Source organism: Glycine soja, chromosome 6 (assembly GCF_004193775.1).
Source record: "Glycine soja cultivar W05 chromosome 6, ASM419377v2, whole genome shotgun sequence".
NCBI classification, from domain to species: Eukaryota; Viridiplantae; Streptophyta; class Magnoliopsida; order Fabales; family Fabaceae; genus Glycine; species Glycine soja.
The window spans coordinates 2,798,166-2,818,382 of record NC_041007.1 but is presented as its reverse complement, the minus strand read 5'-3'; the positions used below and the strand labels follow the sequence as shown (position 1 = coordinate 2,818,382).

General features: G+C 33.8%; 2 protein-coding genes and 1 long non-coding RNA gene across 4 annotated transcripts; all 3 read right to left on the bottom strand.

Moving 5' to 3' along the window:
- Positions 1–4,285: 4,285 nt before the first annotated feature.
- LOC114414696 lies at positions 4,286–5,418 on the bottom strand. Its single transcript, XM_028379059.1, has 2 exons — positions 5,198–5,418; positions 4,286–4,759 (listed from the first exon to the last, which is right to left on the bottom strand). Exons 1-2 carry the CDS (start codon positions 5,373–5,375, stop codon positions 4,506–4,508), a joined length of 432 nt encoding a protein of 143 aa, XP_028234860.1. The 5' UTR covers positions 5,376–5,418; the 3' UTR covers positions 4,286–4,505.
- A 2,013-nt stretch (positions 5,419–7,431) lies between these two features.
- On the bottom strand, positions 7,432–8,786 carry LOC114414695. The gene is made up of 2 exons (XR_003667250.1): positions 8,180–8,786; positions 7,432–8,091 (listed from the first exon to the last, which is right to left on the bottom strand). It is a non-coding gene; the product is annotated as an uncharacterized LOC114414695 (long non-coding RNA).
- Positions 8,787–10,813: 2,027 nt separating this feature from the next.
- Positions 10,814–19,981, bottom strand: LOC114414694 (gamma-tubulin complex component 5-like). 2 transcript variants are annotated; one of them, XM_028379057.1, is made up of 16 exons: positions 19,706–19,981; positions 19,335–19,598; positions 19,141–19,238; positions 18,746–18,908; positions 18,540–18,650; positions 17,312–18,337; positions 17,075–17,227; positions 16,899–16,998; positions 16,660–16,754; positions 13,778–13,966; positions 13,613–13,669; positions 13,392–13,463; positions 13,133–13,231; positions 12,673–12,804; positions 12,377–12,550; positions 10,814–11,287 (listed from the first exon to the last, which is right to left on the bottom strand). In XM_028379057.1, the coding sequence occupies exons 1-16, from the start codon at positions 19,820–19,822 to the stop codon at positions 11,129–11,131; spliced, it is 3,009 nt and encodes a 1,002-aa protein (XP_028234858.1). In that variant the 5' UTR covers positions 19,823–19,981; the 3' UTR covers positions 10,814–11,128. The 2 variants fall into 2 exon arrangements, with proteins under 2 accessions (XP_028234858.1, XP_028234859.1); XM_028379058.1 differs by lacking the exons at positions 19,335–19,598; positions 19,706–19,981 and having other exon boundaries at positions 18,754–18,908.
- Between the last annotated feature and the right edge of the window lie 236 nt (positions 19,982–20,217).

The following is a 20,217-nucleotide window of genomic DNA, read 5'->3' as shown; positions in this document are numbered from 1 at the left end:
TATTTGGGGCAAAATCTATAACGTAACAGTTTGTGGATTTCACTGGCCAACTCACCGAGTCGAATGTTTAAAGATGAATTAATATTCATTGTTGAAGCTGCATAAGTGATAAACAGTACCTCGATCTTAAAGCGAGATTTTGTTTCAATAATATTGATGATTTATTTTTGTTACCGAAGTTCGACCTGGAAAGGATTGGGGAATCAACTACAAAGTCCTAACTTGGACAAATAAAAACAAGCATATATATACAAATGGAGAAATTGAGTCTAATTAATTACTATTAACTTATTAACGATATACCTTTTATGTTTTGATAATTGATATATATCTAGTCTAATTCAAACTTTGCTATTGAATTTGAATCCACACTTCACATTTCGACAAATCTACTGGTACATATATGATTTAAGGAATCCCATATTTCACTGGGGAGAGGGAATGGAGAGAAACGAGAAATGAATGGGTAAATGCATAATTATAGCAGAATAAAATATACAACAGGAGCAGAATCTGGATTTGTCGTTATCGAGACACGCTTTCTATTATTATAAACTCTAATTCTCCTTATTCTGTTTAAATTAATGAAAAGGCCATCCTTTAATAATTATTATTTGAACCGAAGCTCCTCAAGGCATTGTGTCGTTACAAGTGAATATATAACTATAGTTTATAATTTATTTTATCAGTAATGAATGACTATATATAGTTTATAATGCCAGGATATTAGTAATCTATATTTTTTATAATTGACTAAAATTTATTTAAAATTATAAATTTGTGTGGAAGTCTCTTCTTAATTAATAAGTACCATACATTATTTTATATTTTTTAATAAATTTTAGTCAATAACAAAAAGTGTACTAAAAAATATATCACTGGTAATTTAAATGACACATGATCATTTTTTTGAGGTGAGATTATTGCACTCAAACACTATAAGTATAAATAAACGTTTCGAAGTTCATGCCAATACCAAAGACTACGTACAACACTTGAATTTTCCTTGCTACTCATCGATCACAAACTTGAGTTGAGTCTTTTATATAGATATTTAAGTATACATAAAATAGAAATGAATAATAAAATTGCTACATGTGCGGTTACAATATCGAAGATAAATTTTTTCATAAAAAAAGTATAAGTATGAGGAGAATATCTTACACAAATTTCGCCAGTCATTTCTAGTGGTGGAGGAGAAAAAAACCTTCCATTGAGAAGTTATTGGAATGCACGAGAAAGATAATTCATTGACAAGTTATTGAAATAAATACTAAGTAGGTTCTTGGTCTTTATGCCAACCATGCTGGATGTAAGGTTTTATAATAACTAAATTTCATTCGCTCGAAATTAATAGCAAGAACATTTGATCATAGAGGGTCTATATATATATATACGAATTAAAAGAGTAAATCTGAATTATATACTTAATTTAATTACAAATAGTGAATTTTAAAATATAAAGTTAGGTGATTTTTTACAAATAGTGTTTTTTTAAATAGTAAGGTGATTTTTTAATTAATTACATAATCATTGGATAACTTTTAAAAGATATTTAAACAACTAATTAATTATGGCTATGTAGTAAATAGTTTTCAAAGATGGTGAGGAGTGAGAAACTCTAATAAAATTAGTCTTTAGTAATGACAGATTATTTTTGGATATATATATAAATTCAAGAATAACTCTAATAAAATTAAATATTTGTTCCCATAATTAACTAATCTGAATTATTATGTTTTAATAAATAAACTATGAGAATGAAAAATAATTCCAGTTAATCTTTGACTAACTTTATTCTTTCGATCTCTATTATATGAGATAATGTTCGTGCCATATGCAGCCAAAGGCTTAGGTATAAGGTCATATATTGTTGAATCTGGAACTAGTTCATTATTAGATGATGGACCCTACGATTCTAGCCGAAAATAGACAAACTTCGTAAAAGCATTTAGAATGCGGCAAGCTATATAGCTAGGGTTATAGGTATGGTTGGTTTATCTTGCACCTGAAGACTGGATCACATGGATTACAATTCAAATAGACAAAGTTTAGTTGAGCTTCCTTGTGTTGTGATTGACAGGGTCAACATTTGGATTACAATCCATATAGCTTACTACTCATATTTAATCTGTTCATAAGTTGCACTTGATCATTGATAAAACGTTAATGTAGAATATGATTATCACTATTAGGTAGAAAACTTTTGCTCTTTTGTTTTGACTCCTTTTTTTGGACATAGATTAATTCAGATATCACAAACTTGCCTCAGTTATCCAACATAATATTCCCAATTTCCCACCAAGCTAGTATGAACATCATTTGATGGCTTTGCTTCGTGGGCAGTATGATATATATCACAGACTGAGCACCAAATAGATCTCTTATCTCCATAACGCGTAAGTGTAATGATGAACAAGCGTTGCGCCACTTTTACGGAATAATGACACGGTAGTTATTAACTTTTCCACAATCAAAATTTAAAACAGTAAAACTAAGTAGAAAAACGCGCAACCATACTAGCCGGAGAGGAATTTTTTGGGTTACGCAATCAAATCCAAGGTTGACTTAGGGCGTCTTTCAGTAGGCCATTATAACTTCTTTTTACCGATCAAATGCATATTTGATTTTCAGGTGAAAAAATATTTTTATTTAGATAAAAGTGATTCTATCAAAGAATAACGATTCTTATTTTATTTCTATTAATTAAATTTACATTAAAAAACATATATAATATTTCTAATTTCAATTCAAACATAAGAAGAACAGTTTTCCAAGTACAAGGGTATGAGCGTTATTAGTCACCAAAAATAAGGGGTATATAAGTCATTATGTAATATTATCGATGAGCAACCAAATTATAATACAAACAAGGTCTGCACCATCCATGTCACTGTTAGGGGTACGTGTAAAAAATAATTCGGTAAAAAAACTGAAACAAACTGGTTTTGAACGGTTTTAACCAGTTTGATTTTGTATCTAAAATGTCAAACTGAATTAAAGACTAATTCAAAATCAAATTAATTTAAAAATTAATTTTAAACTGAATTAGTTTTTAATCAATTTTAAATTGATTTTAAAAGTCGAATCAATTTTGAACTGATTTTTTAACTAATATTTGAACTATTTTTTTAAAATGAAAAAATATTTAAATGAAAATCAGTTTGGTAATTATAGAAATAATTTGGTTAACCAAATTAATTTTATAAAATAATACACTTATTTTTTTAAAACTAGTTTAAGAAAAAATAAATTAAATTTAAATTCAGTTACAATTCGATTCAATTGGAATAAACTATTTCCACATCCCTATTAGTGAAAGTGTCGTGTGGTAAAGGATGACCCATAGTTGGTCAGACCAAACAAACAAACATTGGGCTGGCTGTATGCCCAAACAATGGAAAATGCTTGGGGCTCCCAGCATTTTTGTTGGGGCACCCAACAATTTTTCAAAATGTTGAAAATATCCTTATGATATTTTTTGTTATAAATAGTAGCAAGGTTTTTATTTTTTATTTTTGCAGTGCCATTTTTTTTCCGCAAAATTTCTATCACTTAGTGTAACTTGCTTCCATTAAGGGCGGTTTGGAAACATATTTGGTCTCCGGTGGTGTACGTGCGTTTGTAAGGAGTATACGATAATTTTTGGTCAGTTTTTGTCGTCGAAAAAGGAGAGGTAAACAAAAAAAAATGATATGCACATACAGATCAACCATACGGATCAATCATACGGATTATCGATCCGTATGACACATACGGATTGCCAATCCATGTGATTCATACGAATTGCCGATCCGTATGAATCATACGGATTGATGATACGTATGAGATTTTTTCAGAAAAATGTCATTTTTTGTTGAAGAGGAAGAAGAAGAATCACAGCGGCGGATGAAGTGGAGGAAGAAGAAGAACCACAAGGAACAATCACGAACACGAACGGTGACAGGAAGAAGAAGCGCCGTAGGAAGAGGAAGACGAAGAAGAAGCACTATAGGAAGAGGAAGACGAACCGCCGTAAGAAGAGGAAGACAAAGAGCCGTTGGAATAGGAAGAGGAAGAAGAAGACTGTAGAAAGAGGAAGAAGAAGGATGCATGCCGTACGAATGAAACTGTAACTTTATTTATATTATTAGGGTGAAGGACATTTTATCATTTCACCCTACATGCTGGGTGTCCTAGCAAAAAATGCTGGATGCACAAGTAACACTCCCAAACGATGACTTCTCAATATTTCAAAGCAGCCCTGAAGACAATTGACTAATTGAGCCTAAACCGAAAAACGAAGAATACCAAACCAAATGCAGTTTTATTGAACACGAGACAAAAATAATACATCATACTAAAAAAGGAAAATATACTAGGACCAAGGGTGCATTAACATAGCATAACACCCGTACAATGTTTGGCTGATGAGGATCCCGGATCCATTTATTTAATTTTGGAATTCAATAGTGTCAGATGCAAATTACTTAATTTGTTGGTGCAAAGGATGAGAAATTAAGGATTCAGCCAGAGCTTGTTGATGGCACAGCAATGAACTTTGAAAGGCCAGCAATGCAGTCATAAAAGTTGCCTTCCGCAGAGGCAAAGTAATAAGGTTTCAACTGATTAAGTTCAACCTTAAAGCCCTCACCATCACCCTCAGTTGCGTTACCCAGCAGCTTTGCCCCTCTGAATTCGCACGTTATGTAGCTCCACTGGTTTGGTAGTAAGTACACACTCTGAGCCAGCGTCGTGGAATTCCCTGGATACTTGAACACTGCACCTCCCAAAATCAACCCATCAATCATCCAAAACTATATATTATATGCTTAATTAGTGTATATTTGATTTGCGGTTAGAAATGTTGCGACGTATGTTCCAGTGTAAATCAATGGATAAAAACAAAATAAACGTCAACAATAATTTAATCTGTTGACAAAATTACTTTGACCTCAAACGTAACACTACAAAAAATGTGAATGAATGTCTCAAGAAAATTCATCATTGATTAAGAAATTAAAAATAGAAAAAATTTAGGAATATACTGTGACCATAATTTTGACTAATGATCAATCAAGTTGGATAGCAAATTTGCAAAATTGCTAGTAGCTAGTAAATTGATACTAATGAGAGTACTTAGTGCTACCAAATAATCACTAAAATTTGGTGAAAAAAAATTAGTAAATTGATATTGATGGTGGTACTTAGTACTTACGAAGTGTGTCATTGATGTGGAAGGGGCTATTTTGGATGGCCCATTGGGTGTAGTTAGTGCCGGCTTGCCAACCTTGAGAGTCTCCAACCAAAATGGTTCTGGGCTCGCTCTCGGCTCCCACACACGTAATAACAAGGAACACAAATACTCCTTGTGCCAAAATTCTAGTGGCATCCATCTGCTTCTGCTTGATTATCTGATTCGGTGGTAGTAACCGATGCTGGTTGCAGGTGTTTATATAACATGATTCAACATTAATAAACCAATATATTGGCTTCGAATTTCAACTCAATTCTGTTATTTTCGCACACGGGTCGGTATGTGTGACTTGAACTTTTATGACTTGGGTTGAATAGCAGTGGTGGGTACACGGAACAGAAAATATAAGAATCTAGTACATTTTCATATTTAGAAGTCCACATGCTCCTATTGACTCTGTTCATTTATTCTTATCTTTTTTATTGATGGTTAAATTTTAAATGCTCTCAATTCTTCAAAAGAGATAAACGAAAAACTTTTATACCACTCTTATTAGGTAAAAAATACGCATACAAAAATCCAGTGACGAGAAGAAACCAATATACAAAAAATGGATTTTGCTAGCTAAGATCATTCTGAGGTGAGACGTATCTGGAAGAGTAGTTTGGCAAAAATGCACCAAATTGGGTATTAAGGTCGCCATACGACAACTGCAGTCCTTTCACACTGTCTTAGACTTTTCTTTTTCTTCTTGACACTGTCTAAGTCTAGTAATATGTTTTTTTTTTCCCCCGAAGCGAACTAGTAATATGGGTTGGTAACCGTTGATCACTTACAAACTCAACTGTCAACACTATGTTTGGTTACAAGAAAAGAAAGTGGAAAAAAAATGAGATAACTTTTCAGTTATATGATAGGAAAAAAATAGAAGAAAAAGAAAATAAAGGTGTTTTTTTATTCCTGTATTTGATTGAAAAAAATAAAACAAAAGAAAAATGTATGTTTATGAAATGACAAAAATACTCTAAAATCAAAATGAGTTTTGTTTTGCACATCCATAATAGGACATCTATTAAGGATATTTCCACTTTATTTTACAACTTCAGACTAAAACATTTTATGAAGTTGCTTCTCAATCAATATATAGCACAATATTCATTATCGTTTTATTTTTATTTTTTCTTCCTCCTTTGCCAAGGAGTATAAATTGTGTGTTTAGATTGGTGGTGAGTTGAACTCATCACGATTTATGAAAACAACAAATAATTGCTTCTGTAATGAAATCATCATGATTTTGCACTCACCATGGTTTTTTAGCACCAAACCAAACACCCTATATAAGTTGCCGTCATTGTCTACTTATGCCTTGATCTTTGCAAACTCGTTTGAGGTGAATTCACCACCTTGATCTGTCCTCAAAGAAGCAATATATGTACTAGTCTCTTTTAGAACACATGATTTAAAATTTCTAAACATGGCAAAATCCTCTATTTTTTCATGTAAGAAGAACTCTACGTTTTACAAGTGAAATCATCAATAAAACTTAGAATGTACCTCTTGTTGCTATTTGATTATGATTTAATATACTTGCATATATTTGCTTGCACGAGTTGTAGCTTGTTTGATGGGCTCCATAAACTTTTCTTAGGATAGAATCTTTGTGTGCTAAAGCTTCTTTGAGTGAAGGCAGCCCATTTACCATCTTATAAAAAAGTGTTCTCTCTCAATCCCTTATAGCTTAAGTGACCATACCGGCATTGCCACAGATGAGATTCATTTTCAGATAGCAGTCTGAATAAATGAAAAAACTTTTGGTATCATAGTAGCTAATAAGAAAAACATTTATATTCACACTCATCTATTTGCACAAATAAGCCTTTCTTAGGGTGATACGGTATATCCATTTATATTGTTACTTCTTCTACCCATTTAAATTGTCATTCTACTATTATCATGTTTCACCAAGCTCCTCCTTTGCGAGAGGAATAGAACTCTTGAAGAACCACCTAGTCAAAGCATGGGTCAAAATTTGTTGTGCCATCTCATAACAAGTTATCAACGTGTTAAAAAAGATATGATATAAAACTTGCAACTTGCAAGAAATTTATTTAATATAAGACTGTTAAATATTTAATTTATCTTGATTCTTGTCTGCTTATCACATTTTATTAGTAAAATTCTTCACATAATAAAAGTTTTGCTAATCCATGTCATTAAGCAGCAGTTTAATAATAACGAAACAAGAATACTTGGGAGGCTGTGAGAATGTGACCAATAATATATTGTAAGGTACATAACTAAAGTGTTAAACGACCTCTGTAAAGTGACAGTGAAGCCTGGGATAGTGGGATACTGCATGATTGAGTAGATAGTGCAGCCTTATATATTACAGATAGAAATTACATCTGAAGACTAAATTTTGGTAACTACCTGAAGAGGGTGATTCGATAGGACAAAAAGGGAAAAACAAAAGAAGAACGAAAATTGAAACAATAACACAAGACAACAATATTTTCTTTAAAAAGACACCCAGATGGAAATCAAAGGTTAGGTGGCGATGTCTGAGAAGATTGTTCTGGTCGCTTGGTTTCTTGACAAGTGTGGATGGGTGTTTCAGGAACTGAGTTGCTTGACTCACTGGCTCTTGTGGGAAGTGAGAGGTTAATTCTGCCATCAATGCAAGATGAACATTTTCTCTCTGCCCACCTTTCTACATCGTATTGACCATGCCCCATGATTCTTCTTCCTGAACAAAGCCTTCCAATCATAACAGCAATTACGCCTAACACAATAACCACGACCAGAACCCCAATCACGGGACCAATGGACTCATGTGGTGAATGTTGTGTCACACTCATCGGAGGAGGTTGTTCTTGTTGCTGTTGATACATTGGCATAGTTGACATTTTGACCACCTGCTATGTTGAAATGGTAGATTGATGAAGCAATTGGAAAATAAATAATGAATAAATATAATGCAGAAACAAGGACAAAGAGGATTACTTGGGGGTGGGGTGCTTGAGCTCTGTAGTGTGAGGTTCTTCTTCTAAGGAGCAAGATAAAGATAATTAGAAAAGGACATTGAGATGGTGAAGGCAAAAGAGTGGTGACACATTCTCATTCTGAAATTCTTTTTGCGAAGGATGACCAGATGGGAGTTATAAAGCAGATAAAAGGAGATCTCTGTTGTGTTTAGAAAGAGGAAGGGGTGAAGAGTTTTCCATTGTTTATTTTGAGATCAAACCTTGGAGGGTTTTGATTAGAGTTCAAATGGAAGGAGTTGGGAGGGTTAAAATATATTATTAGCTGAGGGCTGAGGTGAGTTGAGGGAACCCGAGGGACACTAAAAGGACGAAAGGAAAGGCGAAAGAAATCAGAAAAGTGGAATCTTTGGAGAGGAAAAGTGGTAACCCTTTTCTCGAGAAGCCCTTTTCAAAACAACATCGAAGAGCTTTTTCAGGAGTCCGGGTACTGTATGGAGCCATGAGTGAACAACCTTAACAATACGGTAGAAACTCTTTTTTAATTCCAAGTGTGTTAACATCTCATTCCAGAATACTTTGGCTCCATCCCTTCTCAGGAGGAGGTAGGGTATAGGGTAATCACTCAACATGGTCCACACCTAATGTTAGTGTCTTTTTTTCACTTTCTTATGTCTCTCTTGTATGACACTCTCGTAAGTAAATTTTATTTTGATGCGATAAAAAAGATATTTTGAATAAATTGTTCAAATGAGTGTAACAGACACTACTCCAATTCAAATGGCTTAAAAATTTGAATAATGTTTAAATATGCATTTATTTGCATCAAACGTTGGAAAGAATTCGGGGATCAATCTAGAGTATCATGCATGCTTTGGAGATTGTAATGGCCAATAACCATTCCGCATTGTAATACTCATTGAGAGTTTCATGACATTGCTGTCTTGGGTTTCTTGTGTTTAGTCGTGATCTACATTTCTATTACTGTGCTGCTGTGCTCACTCGATGCCAGAATTGTGTTTCATATAGTTTTATATCAGAGGTGTTCATTCTGGGGATACCCCTTTAAATGCTAATAATCCTGGACCACAGTTTTAGATCAAGAGTCCAGAACTTTTACAGCTGTCATCCGTGAACCTGTTTATGTTGCACTTGTATCTTCCGGCACGGGACTTACTCGGGAGTTGTTTTGCTTGTATATTTAGCATAACAATGTAATTTTCATATTATTTTTTTCATAATTGATTTACGGATTTATAATTTCTAAGTTAATTACATATCAGTCCAATCCGTATATGTGGCTCATATGAATTTTTTTTTAATTTTTTTCTTCAAAAATATGTTTTACGAATTAATTTAAAATTAATTATCCAAGTAGGAATCAAACATATGACTTTTGAATTATTAGTATAACATTTTAATCAACAGAGTTAACTCTAAAATTTCTAATCCATATTTAATGCACATGTTTATTTATATAATAAATTTTGTGACAATTAATTTTGATCTAATGATTAATTTATTTACATATATAAATTATAAATAAAAATCATAGATTTAATAAAAATTTATATATGTAAAAAAATACATTATCAACATAAATCTACTAATATATTTTTTGATCTTATTACAATTAATTTTGATATAATAATGTATTTATATATATATATATATATATATATATATATAAATTTTAAATAAAAATCATAGGTTTAATTTACCATTCATATATGTAAACAAATTAATTATTAGATCAAAATTAATTGTCACAAAATTTATTATGTAAATTTACATGTGCATTAAATATACATTATAAAATTTAGTATTATATATAATGATATTAATTATTTTATAACATATTGATTTATTAATAACTCAAAGTTACAGTTTTGATTTCTACTTGAACTATTAATTTTAAATTAATTCGTAAAACATACTTTTGAATTTTTTTTAAAAGGATTGTATGAGTCACATACAAATTGGGCTAGTGTGTGCGGGGTCGTGCTGCTCTGTTCTATGCTGTGCGTTCTCCCCGCTGCACTTTTGCAATACAATATCGGATAGGATTGGGTCGGGTCAGCCCAACACCTACTGCGCAAAAAACACAAAAAACCTGCTATTCCGCCTTTTTCGCTATCCCGGCATGACCGGCATGGCTATGTAATTGACTTACGGATGATAAAATCCGTAAACCAAATATAGAAGGATAATGAAAATTACATATGTTATGTTGTGGAGGGTGGACAAGCAAAACAAATGGAGCGTGTAGCAATACCTGACCTACTCGTGTTTAGTTGAGATTTATTTGAAAAAAACAATTACAAAAGAATGTTATTAATATTAAAACTCTAGTTAAGAAATCAAAGTAAAATGCTTTTATAAAATATTTTTCAATAAAAGCTTGCTATTATCTTCACCAATGCACCAGCACATAATTTCTAATAATAACTTTCTAATATTAATTCCTTAGACAGGTGTTTGGAACGAATTTTGGAACATAATTCACTCCACATCAGCAAAAACACATAGAAGCTAGATTGGACGTGGTTTATCACATCTTTACCCATATTTCCAAACGCACGAGAATAGTAACATTCAATAATTATTTTCAAAAACTTTATAAAACCTGACATTTCAAAATAAATTAAACCAAACATGAGAGAGAGAGAGATCTCAACGCAGGCTTAAACAATCAGACAAAAAAGTAGGAGTTGATCTTACGTAGCTGCCATATAAACAACAGCGATACAATTTTATATCTTGCTATGCACTCATGGAAGCTGCCAGGCAAGTGGCCCTGCAGTTACAGACAACACGGGTAGCAACAGCCTTTAATTTCCCCCCTTCACAAAGCCCAAAGATTAAGCAAATGGAGGATATTCTCAAAATATTTTACAACATGAAAGCAGGTGCAGAACTATTCTCATATTCAGATTATAGTTGTAACAATCCACCTTTAGATCAAACAATTCTACCCAGGGGCCTTCCCCAACCTTGAAGTAACACTTCCAGAACTGGAGGCAGTCATCAAATTTCCATTAGCAGACATGTAGAAATAGTTGTAGTTGATTCTGGTCACCAAATCAGCCAAATGAGGGAAGTGCCCCACGTTTAGTTTGAATGATAAAACCTGAAAAACCCAGGGTAAGAGTTATATTCTTAAGTAAGCACACAAACACCATTAACCTTTTATTTTCCAGAAGGTGGGGGAGGGGAAGGTACGACCAGATTCTTCTGGTAGTGTTCAAATCTTAGCATTTAATTTCACGTACTAAGAGTACCGTCTTGGATGCAGAGAGATAAATTTACATGCAATATGCCATAAGCAAATGAGTAAAATGCTATCAAAATAATATTGGGAGAATTATTCTTCAGCGTTAATTGATACCATCAAAAATACCATTTTGGTGTGTAATTATGCATTCTTTTTATTTTTTATATAAAAAAGCTAAGGAATAACCACTTTCCATAACAAAACATATTATTTTGTAATAAAATATTGAAATATAATAAACATTAATCATTCCTCACCCCATTTTGTGCTTATGCTGTAAGGAGAGGTTAGTTGAAGGGAAATTTGAGAAAAGAAATAGTTGCATGTCAAATCAGGCACCAAACTGAACTATGGTGTCCGATTGGGTAGTCAACTATGATTCCCCAATAATGTACTATGTACTGTGCTAATTTGAGGGCATAAAACAATCACCAAAGCCTTTCAAAAAACAAATTCTTCGGATAAGCCATTTTGATCTATATCTGTTTTAAGGTTTTCACTCGAGGTATTCTTAGTCTTTTTCTACCTATAATTAGTGTGCTATCATGTATCTAATCAACTCATCTAACTTGGTCATCTATTGATCCAAATCGTTTCCCTCTAAATTGAGAGCATCGTAATTCTAAAATCAATGTGCCCAACTGCCTATGTGTTACAGTGCACGTTGTAGATTATAATATTACTGCAAGTTTGTGACACAATAATAGCAATGACACAATTCATGTGAACATTTTGTTATCAGGTCACATATATCCGTAAATTTCCCCAGTGCTCAGTTTCTCTTACATATTTATATAAACATCTGCATGGGGAAAATAATGCTGCATATGTATTTTAGTCATAGTATAAAGAATCCATTATTTTCATCAAGACCAAGTAGAACTGGCAGACTGGCAGCAGCCACATAGTAGCGGCATGATTAAAATAAATTCTGTAGAAGAATACCCTTAGTAAGAAAGCAATGCAATCGTCAAACTGTTTCTCTATCCGGTCCACTTCCATCTCACACCTTGCTTTGATTGCAGAAACAGCTCCACCACTACCTAATGTCTGTTGTATGTTATAAAAATCTAAAGCTATGCCAAGGATGCTGTTGATGCGGCTGGCAATAAGAGCCCCCTGAATGCAATAAAAAATGCTAAAACTACTGAAGCTTGCTCCATTATGATTAATAAATAGACCAGTCAAAACATGATAAAAGGAGAATACAAATGCCCAAATTAAGAGATATGATAAATCACCAGCTTATCAGGAACCACAAAGCATTGCCGCTGAATTGATAAGATGTAAGCCTCATGGACTTCGATGACTTCATCCAGAGACTTTGCTGCAGTCATACCTTCACATAGTTCACGCCATGCGCTGTGATATACCTGCATAGAAATTGTAGTAACAGATAAAAATGCTCAGGTTTCCTTCCCAAAATGCAGAACTGATGGAAGCTTGCTTAAGCACGAGTGTATACTAATGGGAAGATTCCATTGTGTGATTAGTGATTATCATAAAAGGAATTAAAGGGCATTAAAAGCCATTACAACTAGAACTAGCCATTTTATTAGTAGATTAGCAGGCCTTACTATTATTTGTGTTTATGCTAGATCATTTCTTCAATGCCAATTAATCATGTCCCACGTATAGTGTGCTTTGCAGATAAATCTTGGAGAAATTATTTTTAGAATTATCTTAATGCAATCTGCATACCCGATCCATAACATATTGGTGAAAAGCATCCACAAAATGAAGGAGTTTCTGCTCCACTAACCAATGATGCTTTCTGTTGTTTGTAGCAGATCCCTTACCCTGCAAAGGATGATTGCAGTTTCAAACCTTACAGTTAATGTCCATAATTTAGTAAAATGCAAAACTAGATTGTTAAGTTTATTCCAGGAAAGATTTAGCTGAGGGAGGACATGCTCCACCAAAGAGAAATGAGGAATAATCTATGGAACTATAGAAGCACCTTCCACATCCATCTCCGCACTTTATCTAATACAAATTTTGCACGCTTGACCTTCAACAAGAACCGCATCACCTAAAAATATATTTATTTAAATTAAAAGTAGAATAGAGCTAGTAAAAAGAACCAACTAGATAGCAGGAACAACCATCATAATCTGAATGATGAAAAGAATTAAAATGCCAAGGCAAAAAGAGAAAAAATCCCAAAAGCAAGCCAGACACCTGGTTGTACTTCTTAATTGCCTCTGTATTTGCAATGAGTTCAAGAGGCCAAGGGACCTGCCAATTCCAAATTTCCAATATCCATTTATAATTTTTTGTAAGGAAGCTCATATTCTTAAATAGGAATTCAGTTAGAAAGGCACAATAAATTAACTAAAGAATGACCTTATACGTGAATTTGAGCATATCAAGGCCATTAATTCCAAAGCTATTGGCATGACTTTGACGAGGAGTACTCAAAACACCAGCTGTGCTAGCTTCCTCATCACCGTCAACACGATTTTTGGTTATTGACACTACCAATGAATCTGGAGCACTTAACAGCATACAATCAGCAGAATTTCTGATTGATTCCTGTAATTGATACGCATAGATAGATTGTGAACAGAAAATAGTATAAAAAACAAAGGCATATAAAGATTCCTAAATTTATTAAATAAACTGATGCACACAATACAATCCATCATTATAGGAGGTATATACAGCAATAGCAATATCACATGATCGCAATCATTTACTCACTACTAGTTCACCAAACAAGTATAGAAGGGAGAAGCAGAGAAGCCTGAATTTAACATCCCCATCTTCTTTTTTCAAAGCATTTAATTTGATATTTGAGACAACTTCATGTGCCATCATTTTACCATTGATTCAATATACCTCAAAAATACCAATAACAAAATGGGCTTTATAAGAGAAACTCCACAACAAAACCATTACAGATGAGAATGGTTTACAGTGCTCCAATTCTTGCATGCTAGGTAGAATTGGAATCTAAATCTAAAAAAGATGGTTCTGCAGTAAATTCCAAACCAGTAGATAAAATGTATCAAAATTTGTAGGGTAGTAAGAAAGAAAGATTAAGACCAGAGGAACATGATATGATAAGACACACAAACATGCTCAACAGTCCAACACACCTAGCCATGTCCCCACAAAATCATGTTGCAGAGAAAGAAGCAAAAATGTGAAAATCAGTTAATCATACCATCAAGTTCCCAATGGTACTTCATTCTTGTCCAGAAGTAATATGTCTATAGACAAAGTCACACATGCATAAGGAACAAATACAGTCATTAAAAAGTCCCATATCCTATTAAGTTAGCCACGCATAATAAGGTACTGATAAAATGGAATTTGATAGTATTTTTGAGTGAGTTCTCATTCCCATTTAATGCATGTTGACAAATTTTCATTCATAAAACTCGGTTTGGTGTAAGTTTGTGAAAGACAGGCACTTAAGAGGCTTCATGTGAGTGAAAATGAACTAAAAATCATGCATTTTTGGAGCTAATTAAAAGACCACGACCATGGTAATTTTGTATGATTGTGGTAATGTTATACACGTGTGGTAATTAGGTATGGCCGTGGGTCACTTGCATTACCTGTCACTTAAGGAATTAAAGACCCGCCAAAATTAAGTCTCAATTAATGAGATTAAAAAGATAAAGATGACAAAGATCACAGGTCAAAACTCATGCCCATTTAATGCATGTTGACATTTTCATTCACAAAACTCATGGTTTGATGTAAGTTTGTGAAAGACAGGTACTTAAGAGGCTTCATGTGGAAATGAACTAAAAGTCATGCATTTTTGGAGCTATCATAATAATTTCGTACGACTGCAGTAATGTTGTAGACGTGTGGTGATTTTGTATGGTCGTGGATCGCTTGCGTCACCTGTCACTTAAGGAATTGAAGACCCACTAAAATTAAGTCTCAATTAATGAAATTAAAAAGATAAAGATGACAAAGATCACCTGTCAAATTTAAATCCTAATTAACAAGATTTAAAAATAATATTCTTTAATTATAAAAAGATAGAAGGAGGACCTCCATAGAATACTATAAATAAGGATTGAGGACCTCTCTTTTTAATATCTTTTGTTCTATTTAAGTTTGTGAGGGTTCCAAGTAAGGAGCAAAAGCAGTGTCAGACTTTTTCCAGAAGAGGAATGTAGGATGCATCATTGGGGTCAATTTCTGTAATGTTTTCTTTCCTTTTGCACTTTCTATGTTTCTTATTGAGTTTTTAGTCTTACCATGACCATGAATCACTAGTTCTCCTTAGTTCGGAATTATGATGTAACTATACTTTGTACCCTGATTTTGATTTTAATGAAATTCCTTGACGTCATTTTGTAGATTGAATTTCTTCTATACCCTTAATGTCTTTTAGAACTGATCACTTTAAATTAAGTTTATTGCTTGACAACGATCACTTGCATGTAATTAACTGAACTAGGAAGCGATTGAATTCACATAAATTGCACGATCAAACCTTTTGTGTGAATTTCTAGCAGATTAGATTCTTTTAATCAGCCTCTCTGTGATTATCATTTTCCCTAATTATTCACCAATGATCAATTGAGAATTAAATTAGGGGAAACAACATTGTTAACTATGGAAAATTATTAACTGCGAATTTAAGAGGCGCTGACAATTGAATTTTTTTTTTTTGGATTTTTGTTGGAATTACGATTGGGGAAAAATGGTACATAAAAGTCACAATTCTAGGCTGCACTATAATTATTGTTTTCACACTAAATTTTCCTGCTTTGATTCTTACTTCATAATAAACAATTGATCACGTCTATCCTTTAATTAATTTAAATCTTAATTGCTCCCCAACTGGTCCTTTGGGTTCGATATCTGGACTTTTAGTCCACTGCTACTACTGCATAGGGTATGTTTTCCCTTGTGCGAGTACTATTTGTACGCATCAGGTGCTGAGGTCCTTTCTAGTTGGCTAACACATTATGACACTATATAAATTTACTCTCTGGATAGAATTAGCCGAAGATCTTACGAACTGTCATATATCAAGCATTAAATGATAACCCATTCCATTAATCCTCAAATCATAGAATAAATTTAAACATAATTTAATCTAAGAAATTAGACCTTAGAAGCAACTTCCTAGTCTAACTTGAAGAATAAATTGCAGCAGAAGTTAGACGGAATCTAAATAGAGTAGAACCAAAAAAGTCTACCAGAGCAAATAGCATAGCATAAAATAACAGTTGAACAACATCAAGTAAATCTACCTGTAATATGGTGTTTAACTCAAAATCATCATCCCATGCTTCACCCTTATCCAACTTATTGAAAATTACAGTCAAAAAGTGTTGCAGCAAATCACCTGCACAAGACAAAATATCAACACAGAAAACAGAGAAACCAAGATAACTCCACTCCAATCCTGCATAAAGAGATTAAACAAAATATTCGAGCACAATATACAATATAAAAAAGAATAAAAACAATCCAAATAATAAGCAAATACCTGAACCTAGCAAGTATATAGCTCGCAACACTGCAAGCTCATCCATGAATCTCCATTCATTCATCAACTTTAACAACATATTCACTCCAATATAATCCACCTGTTTTATTCAAAATAGAGCTTATATATTGTATACTGTTAAACCCTGGATATTACTATGGTTTAATTAAATTCACCTGTTTCTGAATGTAGACGGTTAGGCAGTACTGCATAATAACCAGAGGAAGTGGAGTAATTCTTAGGTCAACATTTTGCATCCAACGAAGAACTCTTGAAATAAGACTGCTGTTTCTCTGAAAAGGCAAGAGCTCTGACACAGGAAGATCATCCTGTTTTCATATCAAATATTTGATCAATATACCAAAGTACTGCAGCCTAAATCTAAAGCTGCTCAGGGTACCAAGTAGAAATACCTGAAATGAAGGCAAAATAGTGGGAAAAGGAAACAACATTTCTAACAGCTTTCTGTCATCCTGTGAGCGAAGGTATTCAGATTCACCAAAGTGAAAGCCAAAAGTATAGTTCGTTCCTTCACTATCAGAAAATGCTGCACTTTCTCCACCAAATATAGCCTTTCTTAAACCCTCATCATTTAATGAAGGCAAGCTAAATTTTCGAGATAAACTCAATGTTTTCAGGGCATCCCCATGCTTTCCTAGGTTTTTTTGACATACAGTAATAACTGGATTTTCTATGTATGACCTCAAGAGGAGCACTTCGTCATCAATAACTCTAGCCCCTCTCAGCTCTCTTGTGTCATTATTTATGTCTTTGTATTTTAGCTTCAAATCAGCTGATCTTTTCTGAAATAATGTATCAATCAAGAACTTATACCATGTCTTTTCTGAGTAAGGTGGAGCAATTAATTTTTCAGTATTGTCATTATCTGCTTTTTCCTCATTTACATGAGATACATTGGATGAAACAGATACAGATTCATACCAGTTGTCTTGCCAAAAGTACTTACAAACATGGTCGCCATGGCCAACAAGTCCAACTAGTGATACAGAAAAAACTTCGGGCAACGTTAACCCAGTCATTCTTTGAGAAGGATATAAACCATAGTTTAAACATTTGGTATTTCCAATCTCATAATTGCTTCCTTTGCTACAATTCACTGAGCAATCAGGTACATGTCGCATCAGCTGCAAAGATTTTCCAGCAGAAACTATTGATTTAGTTAAATCCTTAATAAAAAAGGGACAGGCTGGACGGTCTCTAATGCTCGGCTCTTTTCCTTTAACTGTACTAGACAAAGAGATGGAATCTCTCCTATCCATTTCCTTGTCGTTTGATGCTGGCACAGAATCATTGACATAATTCGTGGAAGAGAAGAATTCTGAATCTAACTTGCTATGCTGCAGCCTTCTCAACAAATAACTCTTCTCCCAGAACTCAGCCTCATCAACTGAGACTTCTTTATTAGTAAAAAAGAACATCTGAAAAGAGAGATGGCACATTCAATATAACATTTTAATACATGTTTAGATTAACTTATTTTATGTTTTGAAAAGTTTTTCTTAACAATTCTTGCACCAATGGAAAACTCAACATGAGTAATTTCTTAGTTAAACAACAAAACAGAACATAGAGAAAGAACTTCTTTCCCCTCAAGGAATTGACAGATTCAATAGCCATTACCTCACCAAAAGGATCATCAAGAATTCCTTCAAAAAGCCAGGAATCAAGACCCTCAATATATGGCAACAAGCTCCCAACATACATATAAAGCACCATCTGATAAGCTTCCTCCTGAGATTAGAATAGTTTTTAAAGTTTATCATCCCGAGCCAAAAAAAAGATGTTCAAAAAATATATATGAGCAGCACAAAAAATTAAGTCACGACCTCACCACCTTGTACAAGACACACTTCGTCAAGCTTCTTATGAAGGTAGTCAAGCACATGAACTGCGAGTTCTGCAGCCGGTACAGACACACCAAACTCAAAGTATACAGCAGGAATAGCCTCATGCACTACTTGAAATAGGAACTCAGCACCTGAGCAAAGACTGAATCCAACAAACGACCATCAGATACTATGGCAAACTCACAACTGCCCAAATAAACTAAATTTCAAGAAATGCATTTCAAAGAAAATTCCAAATGTAGAAACCAACTTTCCTAAAATCAAATTCTCGTCAGACAATATATTGAAAGTCGGAAAAAAAAACCAACCAGTAGTCTACATACAAACATAACCCTTAACTCTGCTAGAGTTCAGAATTTAAAGAAAGCAGAAACCTCGATAAGGAATTAGCCAATCCTAACAAGGTTGGAGTGGTTACACCATCTGCATTGCTCGTGGACGTTTCCTCCTTCAAGGCAATATTACGCAACCGCTGCGTAACAACACATAAACCTGGTTTAAAAAGAGAGAATAATAGCATGTGTAAAGTTGGATCCTATCTATCCTATGAGCGTTATTAGAAAGAAACCTCGAGGCACGCTGAAGCAGAGCACGCAAATGCGTTCAAAGTAGGAGGAGATTTTGGCATTGCGGTTTCGACTTTATCAAGTGTAATCGCCACCAATTGGAGACACGTGGCTGCGTGGATAAACTGATTGAGAAGAGAGTGTAGACTTTTCTGTGAGAGATGACTCACGTACACTCCGCTCTTTGCACGGAAACTGTTAGCACTTTTATCCCAAAAGAATAGGGGACCAGAAAACCCTTGCAGCATTCGTAGAATACCTCGCACCTTTCATCAATTAAACAATTGGATGCAGAAATGCACAATTGAATTGGCAAGTTCTTTAAAGGATAATGCAAATTAAATTCAAGAGTAGAATCGAGAGAGAGGCATACGAGTTCGCGTTCATTTGTTCTGGAGGTGGAGATTGGCGCTGCAAAATGAAATTCGTTGGCCAAGGGAGCGTAGATTCTGTGGATTAAGCTTCGGGGAATTTGTGACTCTGCCCTCATTTTCTTCTGCTGAATTAGTAGCGAACACTCATAGACACTATGCTCCGTTGGTAAGAAAGACAGAAGGCGAGAAAAATAAAAGAAGAAAAGGAAAGTGTGTAGTGTGGAGATGGAAATTTGAAACAGAATATGACTTTCAAATGTTAATGGCGGAGGTGACCAACCAACCACTGGGTCTGCCCGACAGAACACAGGCATCAATTGGGCTGCACATGGGCCGATTTTTCTCCTAACATCTTTTCAATTATTATATGAAAATAACTTCAACTAAAAAAACACATGTATTTCTAACTTAAAAATTAAATAAAACAATATTTTTAAGTAATTAAAAAATTATTTAAACAATTCATTCAAAAGATTTTTTGTTTAGTATTATGATTTTTCTTTTTAATATT

Coding starts and splice junctions, on each gene's coding strand:
- LOC114414696 (XM_028379059.1), bottom strand. CDS start 5,375: ATGGATGCCACTAGAATTTTGGCACAAGGAGTATTTGTGTTCCTTGTT. Junction 4,760..5,197: donor CCACATCAATGACACACTTC/GTAAGTACTAAG, acceptor TGGGAGGTGCAG/TGTTCAAGTATCCAGGGAAT.
- LOC114414694 (XM_028379057.1), bottom strand. CDS start 19,822: ATGAGGGCAGAGTCACAAATTCCCCGAAGCTTAATCCACAGAATCTAC. Junction 17,228..17,311: donor CTATTTTGCCTTCATTTCAG/GTATTTCTACTT, acceptor ATATGAAAACAG/GATGATCTTCCTGTGTCAGA. Junction 16,755..16,898: donor TATATACTTGCTAGGTTCAG/GTATTTGCTTAT, acceptor TGTCTTGTGCAG/GTGATTTGCTGCAACACTTT.